The sequence below is a fragment of the Rhamphochromis longiceps genome, linkage group LG5, assembly GCF_057381845.1.
Source record: "Rhamphochromis longiceps isolate RC_006_pf linkage group LG5, R_longiceps_female_GT1.1, whole genome shotgun sequence".
NCBI classification, from domain to species: domain Eukaryota; kingdom Metazoa; phylum Chordata; class Actinopteri; order Cichliformes; family Cichlidae; genus Rhamphochromis; species Rhamphochromis longiceps.
In genome coordinates this window covers 21,617,038-21,628,054 of record NC_140561.1, presented here as the reverse complement: position 1 = coordinate 21,628,054, position 11,017 = coordinate 21,617,038, and the positions used below count along the sequence as shown (strand labels likewise).

General features: G+C 44.2%; 1 protein-coding gene across 2 annotated transcripts; it reads right to left on the bottom strand.

Moving 5' to 3' along the window:
* Positions 1-5,449, bottom strand: LOC146669921 (interferon regulatory factor 6-like). 2 transcript variants are annotated; one of them, XM_085406572.1, is made up of 8 exons: positions 5,238-5,447; positions 4,724-4,902; positions 3,865-4,060; positions 3,677-3,775; positions 3,324-3,584; positions 2,461-2,853; positions 2,138-2,256; positions 2-1,890 (listed from the first exon to the last, which is right to left on the bottom strand). In XM_085406572.1, the coding sequence occupies exons 2-8, from the start codon at positions 4,895-4,897 to the stop codon at positions 1,660-1,662; spliced, it is 1,473 nt and encodes a 490-aa protein (XP_085262698.1). In that variant the 5' UTR covers positions 4,898-4,902; positions 5,238-5,447; the 3' UTR covers positions 2-1,659. The 2 variants fall into 2 exon arrangements, with proteins under 2 accessions (XP_085262699.1, XP_085262698.1); XM_085406573.1 differs by lacking the exon at positions 3,677-3,775 and having other exon boundaries at positions 1-1,890; positions 5,238-5,449.
* Positions 5,450-11,017: the final 5,568 nt, after the last annotated feature.

Here is an 11,017-nt window from a genome sequence, read left to right as displayed (position 1 = left end):
GGGGAGCAAGAAGCAGACATTTTTCGTTTGGGAAGGTTTATTGATGCGCAAGTGGACCCCAAGGCCTGGAGAAGACTGGAGCGCAGTGCGGCAGATGGTGGTTCCGACAAGTCTGCGGTGGCATGTGCTACAGTTAGCACATGATCATGCATGGTCAGTGTTAGGGAGTTTTTGTTTTATTTGCTTATGCTTCAAAAGTTATGTTATACATATTTCACCAGACAGTTTTCTGTTTTGACAGGAAGCTGACCCTGTGACACTGACAAGAGACCAGCACAGAAATACATATCCGCAGAAGTTGACTTGCATTATATTATTCTTAGAAATTGACCTGCAACACACATACTCTGTGACACACACACACACACCAGGACCTGCGGGACAGGAAATGTGATTATATTTGCATATTGACGATGTAACCTATAAAAATAAACGAATACTGCAGTTCGGTGTGATTTGCTCTGAGCTTTTCACCCGTGCAGCACGTTAACCTACACAAGTGTCTCATTGTTGTTTATTCACCTGACTGTTTGTTAACTGTAAATCTCTGACAGTCAGGTCATTTGGGTGTCACTAAAACATATGACCATATACTGCAGCATTTCTGTTGAGTGTTAATTTAACACTCAGGTGTGGACCCATATAGACACTCTCTAGTGTTTATTTAACACTGGAGATTTTGCTGTGTATGGGCCAGCTGACCACGAAACTCATACATATAAAAAGAAAACAAAGTTGTTGTTTTTTTTTTTTCCACACCGATCTCAAGTAGCTGGGCACCACTGAACTGTAGTCATGCATGAACAGTAGAAAAATCTATTAATCCAAACTTTAATTCACATTTATCTATTTTTCCAAAATCTATAAATCTCGTGCTAAACACGTAGCTTCAAAATATTTAAACTGAAAACGATAAAAAGCATTCTGCCCCTCATGAATAGCAGGCTCTAGGACCCTTTCAGGATAAATAAGGCACAGCGTGATATCTGTAACTCATTAACTCTGTTAAATGTTGCCTTGCAACAAGCAGGACTTTGGCCAGTGAAACCACAGCATCAGTCTGTGGTTTCTGCAGATATTGAGTAATGCAGGCTTCAAGGCACAACTTTTATATAGAGAAAAGCACAAACACGGCACATTTATACTAGAGAAAATTTGAAAAGGGTATAAATCCTACAGTATTGAGTACACTTCTGAATATGATTGTAAGCAGTTCCCTGCTTACAGTAGGTAACCGTCAGATGAAGTGTAGATAAACACCGATGAGACACAACATTAAAACCACTGACAGCTGATGTGAATGACATCATTGCTACAATGCAACAGTCTGCTGGGAATCATTCAGCCCGTTCATCTTACTTTGACGTGTACCTCCCCCCTAAAGGTTGTTCTATACACAATACTACATTACTTTGGCAATGACTCGGTGGAAAGTGCTTAAAAACCACTCGAGTAACTTTAATTAAAGAGCCCATGGAGTTGACACAGGACACAAAGAACGCAGTTCCAACATCCCAGGACACACCCAGACATCGCCTGTACATTTCCCAACGAGCAAGAGCTGTTTACGCAGCACAACAGAGACCTACACTGTACATAAGGCATGTGGTTTTAATGTTGTGGCTGATCGGTGATTATTAGTTCACAGGTTTACGCGTTTCACTGAGTCTGCAGTGCTGGGGGGATGTTCAGGGCTGAGCCAGGTGGCAACGCCCAGTTTTCCGGGCTCTGGTGGGTCTGTAGCAGGCAGTAAAGCTGCTTTAGGTGGGTCACAATGTTATCCTTGATGTCTGGGATGGAAATCTGGAGGCGGATGCTGCCGCTGTCAAGTGATCGCGTGTTGTCACTAGAAAACATCTCGCTTATCATTCGGGCCACCACTGGAATGACCTGCAGGGTGAAAGAGGGCCGTTAAGTGTTGGGAAAAGACACTTCGCAATCTTCTTTGTTTAAAAATTTCAAGATAGAACACTTATCATCTTTGGTTTCTTAAGATTCTTTAAACTTTTGGCTGTTATTTTGTATGACTTAGTGACATTTTATAGGCAAAAAGACTCAAAAATTATTTCTGCGTGATGCGATGACACGACTCCATCGTCCTTTGATGACCATTAAATTATGTTACACATTTCTTTACCTGGACCATGATAAGTTTCCTCTCCTTGGGTCTTCCATCTGGCCACTCCTCCCCGAAACACAGATTGATCTCATAGTCAGGAGTGATTGGTGCCTGACCACGCTGTTGAGCTATCACACCTGCACAGCAAACAAAAAAAATATATTTATAAAAAAAATGCTTTTCCACAGGTGCTCAAACTCATTTTACATTGCAGGCCACACCTGCCCACCTTGATCTTAAGGCATGGGCCAAACCGCTGAAACTCCCATTTTTGTCAGTGTAAAGATGCTTAACTACACATTGTATCTCATTTATTAAAAAGAAGTGACATTAATACATACCAGCGAGAAAAGACTCAAGACAGAACAGTTTGACCTTCCTCTGCCGCTCTATGAGATTCGGAGCAGCTGGATTTGGAGCGCAGGGGCCAGACCAGTACACCTTGCACTGACAGAGACGGACTGCGTAGATATCGTGGCCGCTGACCTCCAGGATCAGACCTCTGTCCATCACGTCCAGAAGGCGGTTAGTGAAGACCCTCTGCTTGTCATTGGTGATGTGCTCCGTGGTCGGAAAGCGTAGCTGTTCCAGGTTCACTGGGCCGAACAGCTCTTCCTGATTGACCATGGGCCCGAGGTCTCCGTAGAACAGCCTGCAGCCTAGCGGGTTGCTGACTGTCGCTGTAGGACACATCTCCTTCCCTCTGTAAAGAAACTGCACCTCCAGGTCTGTCACTGGGTCAGAGATGAAGGTGGAAGCGTGTTAAAAAGGAAAATGCAATAAAACTATATTTTAGGTAAAAACAGAAAAAGAACTAAGCTTAATTTTTGAAAAAGGAGAGGTCACAGGGAAGCAGAAACTTCAATTTTACGACCATGGTGCACATACTGGACACATATTCTCAATTAATTAATAAAAAGTTCTGTTTATTTAAAAACAACAACAGGAATAGTGACATCTTCAAGCTTAAAGCAGAGGAGTTGAAACTATCTTTTTATAAAACCAGCAAGTATTGCTGTCTAGAGAAGAGGTTTTCTGATGTTATATTTTCCTAATTTAAACCAATCAAATGTCATGAAGTTCAACTGCACTTGGGGAGCTACAGCAGGTATCCCCTACACCTCAGCCTGCCACAACAAAAAGCTCAAATTATTATTTTAAGTTGAAGTCTGCCAAGCAAGCAGGTGCAACAGTTCACACTCACTTGGAAGGGAACTGATCCACATTTCGGGAGAGGCAAACAAGCCGTCGGGCAGGGGAGGGGGCTGCAAAGACGGATCGGGCAGAGTAACTGGGGGCATGTCGTGTGTCGTTTGCTGCATCTCCACATCCACGGGCTCCTCTTTAGGCCAGGGTTTAACAGGCTCCTCTTTGGGCCAGACCTCGTTTGATGGGGGACAGCTGGGAGGCTGCATGGATGACTCAGAACCCATCGGAGACCACATAATGAGAGGAGAGGGGGTGCCTACATGAAGAAAATAATTCATTTACTGTTAATAAGCAATCAAACTGGACATTGCAGAAACAGGTGTAATGTTTTTAGACAAAGCCATTCACCATTAGATGGGTATGGAGGCAGAGACTCTGGAGTATCTGGAATATCTTCCTCAAGACCATCATCATCCCCGGGTGTCCAGGGGCCAGCATCTGAAGAGCCTGCGGAGTGAGGGAGGTGGCAAATACTGCAAAATTAAAGATGAACGAAGAAAGACGAGAGCGAGCCGCATTAAAGAGCTCTCATTTACCGTGGTTGCTGAGGGGCTGAGGGATGTCACAGACATCATATATCTTCCAAGGATTCATGGGGATCTCTTTGGTGCCGTCATAGACGAGGTTGAATTCTCTGCTTTTGTTCAGGGCACATCGAAGCTGAGCTTTCCACTTTGCAGGATCAGGTTCGTCAACTCCCTCCTGGAACTTTCCGGTCTCCACAGCCCATGCCTGGGGGAATATTTAGACCAAATGAAGGGATCAGTATCACACAGTTATTTTAATTTCTATTTATGCACAGTATGCACTCACTTTAAAAAAATAAAAATAAAACCAGTGTTCTTTATTTACTGAGTGATGCTGGGTCAGCATGTTTGTCAGGAAACAGCTGTATAATGTATTCACAGCTATGTCAGAATGAAAAGACTCAAGCCCAGAGGCTCAATTTTTCACGAGGTACACACACCTCGTCACAACAAAGTTTATGCTGATCAAATTCTGTTTTCTTTTCTTTAAAAAAAAGTTTACTTATTTATTTTTTTTAAGAAAAGAAAACAACCTCATGAGCCACAACCTTTTCCCTTTATGCCTCTCCTGTTTAATTTGGTAGGTTTACAGAAGAACAATAAAATAAAACACCTACATAAAGTTTCATTCAACATGACCCAGAGAAACAAAATAGAACTGGGCTGCAAAGCCAGACGTTTTATTAAAAGTCCTACTTATTATTATTATTATTAGAGGGTATTTTTAAAAAGGATATTAACCAGGAATGAATTAGCATAACCCCTGCTTAAACCTCCTCACTGTCTCTGCAGAAGTACAAGTTCTGATCAGGCATAAGGAATAAAGTCACACACACAGGCAGACACCCCTCTTTTAGTGAATCTTTACCTTAAAGATGGTGTCCTCATCCTCGTGCTGGGGTGTGTGCCGTGTGGCGTGTTTCCATGGGATCCTGAAGCGCATGTTCTCACGGTCAAGCCACGTCAATCCCGGGTAGCGCCCGCTTTCCACCTGCGCGACCAGCCAGGGCTTCAGGCGGACACGCCGAGGGGTGACTGCCATCCTCACTGCCGAGAAAATCCAAGTGAAATCAGTCCACCCTCAGAAGTCTTAATAACCCCCCCACATCCCCCCATGATCTTTAGTGCACCCCACGGCAAACTACGCTGCAGCACTTATCAGGGGGAAACAAACATTTTAGAGCTGCTGGACTTCAGCTCTGGCAGACGGAGCGACCTTTCAGTTGTTTGCCAGATTACTTACAGACTAGGCCTCGTATGACGATTTTGCACGGTGTGTTTAAATAATATGTGAAGTGCAGTATCTGTGTGTCAGTCCAATCCAGTCCAAAAATCAAACACCCGACGCAAGCAAACACGAAAACAAAAGACGACACACATACCTGTGGGCAAAGCAGGAAGTTGGAGATCTCGTCGGCCTGTTAACCAGCAGCTGGAAATAACAGCGCTTCGGTGGGTCCAAACTCCCCACCAATCTCCCCTCGAAGCGAACTCACCGATTACCGGTTCGACGAAAGGCGACTAATAACAACGACAGGCGGAGAGCTGGAGCTCAGAATGGCTGATGTTCGTCGCTCCTTTGGTCCTTCCCTTTCCACACCGAAACTCAGGTAGGAGTGTGACGTCACACCGGCGGCACACCTTTTCTGAGCAGCTGGGTGATCGTTTTTCACCAAGCATGTGGACGGGGCACTTTATTTTTCCACGAATATCTCAGCTTATCTCGACGAGAACGACATTTTTTATTTTTGTCCTTTAGGAATTTATTTGATCAGATTCGTAATTTGGATACTCTACATTCCTTTTGATATTTATTTATAATATGTCAATAAATAAATAGAACGAGATACACCGTGCTTTTTGGGACAATTAATATTAAGAGCTTTTTTGGCGGGGGGTAAAGCTGGCCTTTTTGAGAACACTTAAACTAATTGTGTCCTGTCAGCTTTACATGCTTATTTTTTATACTCACACACTTGCTTTGTTTAGCTAAGAAAAGCGCGACCGGTGTGACATGACTCAGCTGGCAGGAAAAGGAGGCGTTTCGACGAAAAAAACAAAACAAAACAATGCACACAATGAGTTTGCTCCAGACAAGTGGACGGTTGATGATGATCCTATCACCATTAGGAGCCAAAAACAGGCCGACAATATCAAACCACTCCCTGAAACTGCTCATGGACTGCAGAAAGCGTGTCACTTGGCCCGCTATTGTGATTTTTCTCGGTGTTGGCACAGCATACATCATGTGCTTGTTGCTTCCTGTGTGATGCTAATTGTGGGTGTTTGTTTGTTTTTTTTTTCTTTTGCTTGGGGCGATAGGGTCAGTTTACTGCCAACTGCCTGCAGTATCACCACGATCTGTCTGATCCAGTGCGGTTAACAGATGTTTCCAGTTTCTCCCAACATAAATGTGACCCCAGGGGCTGCAAAGGGTTTAATAGACGATTTCATAGATACAATGGGAGGCACTCCAAGAACTGAGATACAAGCAAAAGTCATGCGCAATCACTCATTTCTTTATATGTAGAAGTGGAAATTGGGAATAGATGCAGCAATGTGTTCTAAATTGTACCTTTAGCTACTTAGTTACTAGCAGCCTGCTGCAAAAACACATAATTTGTTCCAATTTCTTTAGTTGAATCTATAAAAAATGCCAACAATAAAAAAAAAACAACAACTATCTACATCAGATGAACAGTACCTGAAAGTCATGTCCACAAGAAATAAGTTTAAAAAAAAAAAGACATGACACAGGACCTGAGGGATGAATTTGACTCTTCAGTTGATCCGTCTCCTGTTCACTGAAATCCAAATTACACAAGAACTGGAATTCAGTGAAAGTCAGTGGCAACAGCTGTTATGATGTGAGGAATCCAAATTTGAAATTCTTGGTTCAAATCATGTTGAGTGTGGGTATGGTGTTAGGAGAAAGGTACAACAGTTCTGAAGACTAGTTAAAAATTACAAAACAGCTTGCGTAAGAGAGGGTGTTCATATGAAAATCATCCTGCCAAATACTGACTTCCAAGCTTCAGAGAACTGTCCAAATTCATTTTTGCCTTAGATACTGTTTTTCCAATGTATGTTTGCACGTTTCAATGAAATGCTGCATTTTTCTGCATGTCGGATAATAGATTTAACAAAAACACTGGCCGGAGTATGTGTGAGTAAAATGCAATGGAAATATATTAAATAAAATGTTTATTCATTCACATAAATAATCATTAAGGACATCCTGCTTGGTATAAACTGAATGTACCAATCAAGTATTTCATTCTACCGGATTCCATTAAAATGAACATTTAAAAACTGTTCAAAATTACATGGAAAAGTTGCATGTAATTACTGCAAATTAGATAAAGTCAGCATTTTGGATTCACATGATGAATCAGAATCAGAATCAGAAAGGGTTTTATTGCCAAATGTTGAGCAGGTTTACAACATTAGGAAATTGCTGCGGTGCTTCAGTGCAAACATACTGTCATAAATTGCGCTTAAATAGACATGAAAAAATAAAAGTAAGAATAAGAATTAAAAGTGCTACGTAGAAAGATATATACATGAGTGCAGGTGGTGATCAGTGCCAAAACATGGAATGATGCAGTGAACACAGCGTAGGGTCATGTGTTAGTGGTGGGAACAGTCATACGGTTATCCTTCATGTGTCCAACAGCAGAGGGGAAGAAACTGTTCTTATGGCGAGAGGTTTTGGTGCGAATGGACCGGAGCCTCCTGCCTGAGGGGAGCAGGTCAAACAGACTGTATCCAGGGTGAGAAGGGTCAGCTGAGATCCGGGCTGCACGCCGCAGTGTCCTGGAGGTGTACAGGTCCTGCAGAGATGGGAGTCTACAGCCAATCACCTTCTCAGCAGAGCGCACAACACGCTGCAGTCTCTGTTTGTCCCTGATGGTGGCTCCAGCGTACCACACGGTGATGGAGGAGGTGAGGATGGACTCGATGATTGCGGTGTAGAATTGCATCATCGTCCGTGTTGGCAGGTTGAATTTCTTCAGCTGCCTCAGGAAGTACATCCTCTGCTGAGCTTTCTTGATGACGGAGGTGATGGTGGGCTCCCACTTCAGGTCCTGAGTGATGGTGGTACCCAGGAAGCGGAATGAGTCCACAGAGGTGATGGGGGTGTCAGTCAGGATGATGGGGGGGAGTGGGGCTGTGTGCTTCCTGAAGTCCACAATAATCTCCACTGTCTTCTGGGCATTCAGCACCAGGTTGTTGTGGCTGCACCAAGACACCAGACGTTCAACCTCCCTCCTGTAGGCAGACTCATCCCCGTCCGAGATGAGCCCAATAACGGTGGTGTCATCTGCAAACTTGATTAGCTTGACAGACTGGTGGGTGGAGGTGCAGCAGTTAGTATACAGGGAGAAGAGCAGAGGAGAAAGAACACAGCCCTGAGGGGAGCCGGTGCTGATGGTCCGGGAGTCCGAGACATTCTTTCCCAGCCTCACATGCTGCTTCCTGTCCGTCAGGAAGTCAGTGATCCACCGGCAGATGGGATCAGGCACATTCATCTGGGAAAGCTTGTCTCGGAGATGGTCTGGAAGGATGGTGTTGAAGGCAGAGCTGAAGTCCACAAACAGGATCCTGGCGTAGGTTCCTGGGGAGTCCAGATGCTGCAGGATGAAGTGTAGGGCCATGTTGATGGCGTCATCTACAGACCTGTTGGCTCTGTATGCAAACTGCAGGGGGTCCAGGAGGGGGGCCGTGAGGGTCTTGAGATGGGAGAGAACTAGGCGCTCAAATGACTTCATGACCACAGATGTCAGAGCCACGGGTCTGTAGTCGTTTAGTCCAGTGATCCTAGGTTTCTTGGGGACAGGGATTATGGTAGAGGACTTGAAGCAGGCAGGCACATGACATGCCTGCAGTGAGGAGTTGAAAATGCCAGAAAACACTGGGGCCAGCTCGTTTGCACAGTGTCTGAGGGTGGCAGGAGACACACCGTCTGGGCCGGGAGCTTTTCGAGCATTCAGCCTCTTAAACTGCTTCCTCACATCTGCTTCATGAATATGAAGAGTTGTGGTGGGAGGAGGTGGTGTGAAATCCTCTTTTGTGTGGGGTGAGGAGGGGGGTGTTGTAGGTGAACAGTTTGAAGGTGGTGATGGCTCTATGGAGGGGGGAGAGGTGGGGGAATTAGTGTCCAAAGTGCCTCTATTGTTGGGGCCGTTGGAGGTGTGAAGGCTGCCTGATGGCTCGTCAAAACGGCAGTAGAAGTCGTTAAGGGTGTTGGCCAAGAGCAAATCGTCAGTGGAGTGGGGGGTTTTAGGCTTGTAGTTTGTGATATTCCTAAAACCTTTCCACACAGAGGCCGAGTCATTCTCTGAGATCTGCTGCTGCATCTTCTCAGAGTGCTGATGTTTAGCAATGTCCACTTCTTTAGTGAACCTGTACTTGGCCTCTCTGTAGCAGTCCCTGTCTCCGCTTCTGAACGCCTTTCTCTTTTCCAGCCACAGCTTTTTGAGTTTAGGAGTAAACCAGGGTTTGTCATTGTTATAACTCACCCTGGTGCGTGATGGCACAATGCTGTCCTCACAGAAGTGGATATAGGAGGTGACAGTGTCCGTAAACTCGTCCAAGCTGTTAGAAGCAGCCTTCATTGTGTCCCAGTCTGTAGACTCCAAACACGTGCGAAGCTCCTCCACAGCCTCGTTGCTCCACAGTTTTTTTTGTCCTCACGACAGGTTTGGAGAGCTTCAGCCTCTGTCTGTACGCGGGGATTAGGTGGATCATGACGTGGTCAGAAAGTCCGAGTGAAGCGCGGGACACCGCGCGATAGGCCCCGCTGATCGTGCTGTAGCAGTGGTCTAATGTCCTCTCCTCTCTGGTCGGGCATTTAATATACTGCTTATATTTCGGAAGCTCATGGCTCAGATTGGCTTTGTTAAAGTCCCCAAGAGCAATGATGAGAGAGTCCGGGAATGTCCGCTCCATGTGGAGTATCTGCTCCACGAGTGCGCACTGAGCTGCCTGCGCATCCGCGTCTGGCGGGATGTAAACAGCGGCCAGGATGAATGAAGCGAACTCCCGCGGAGAATAAAACGGTTTGCAGTGAATAAAAAGATATTCCAGAGAGGAAGAGCAGTGCTGAGCAATCACTGTCACATCTGTGCACCAGCCACTATTAATGTAGAAGCAGACACCTCCACCTTTGGTCTTACCAGAGAGAGAGGCCTGCTATAACTGACAAACTGTAAGTTAACGTCTACTTAAATATTGTTACCTGCCCAACCTTCTGTCCACCTATTAAGACCAAACTATGATCTCTTTTACATCTAATATCAAAACAGTTTCTTTAGTTTCACTAACATTTAGCATTAGGTTGTGGCTCTCACACCATTGCACCATCCCTTCTACCTCTGATGTGTCAAACAATACTGCCAAGTTTGTAATGCATAATAAACACTGGATAGAAGTCATACAGGAATTGGCAGACAGTGAATCTGAAGACTGAAATGGTGTCCCACTAAAGCAAGCCTCTACGGCTTAAAACAGTGGTATCAGTAGATAGCTTATACACACAAAAATTCACTTTCAGATCATTTGTTCTGATTTTTCTTGGATTCTTGAACAATGTGTCTCATGTCCAAACACTCTCTCATATAAATAAATAAATAAATAAATAAATAATTTTTTAAAAAGTCTGAACTAAAATCTAAGAGTGGACAGTAATATGAAGCACTTTGAGCATTCTGCAGACCTTCGTCAAGGCAGCTCACTGCCTGGGCAGTATTTACTTTTGTATTTTTTATATTTGAAAATATTACTTTTAACTGTTGACTTATGATAAGTGGAAGAGGATTGATGGATGATGGATAGCACACATGTAGCATTCAATTCATTCTTTAGTAAAATTCATTTAAACGTTTGTAACAAAAATATCATGTGAAAAAAGATTTTGATCACAAGTTTATTTTGGTTTTTTTCAAATACAATACTTTACTTTTCTTATTGTAAACAGTTATAACCAGGGACGTGCAGAGAGGTTTAAAGGGGCGGGTGCTCAAAGTTAAAAAGGGGCACATTGAACCAGGCTGAATAACAACAACACACATTCATCAAGAATCTAATATGGGAAGGGCAGGGCTGTGTTGATCTGAGACTGTAGACATTAAAAAGTCCACAGGAGAGATGGTAGCTGATT

What these genes read in the sequence shown, in the direction of transcription:
- LOC146669921 (XM_085406572.1), bottom strand. Translation starts at nt 4,897, where the DNA reads ATGGCAGTCACCCCTCGGCGTGTCCGCCTGAAGCCCTGGCTGGTCGCG. An exon ending in TCAGCCCCTCAGCAACCACG is followed by an intron (nt 3,776 to 3,864) that starts GTAAATGAGAGC and finishes CTCACTCCGCAG; the next exon opens with GCTCTTCAGATGCTGGCCCC. An exon ending in GTGGATCAGTTCCCTTCCAA is followed by an intron (nt 2,854 to 3,323) that starts GTGAGTGTGAAC and finishes TCTCTGACCCAG; the next exon opens with TGACAGACCTGGAGGTGCAG.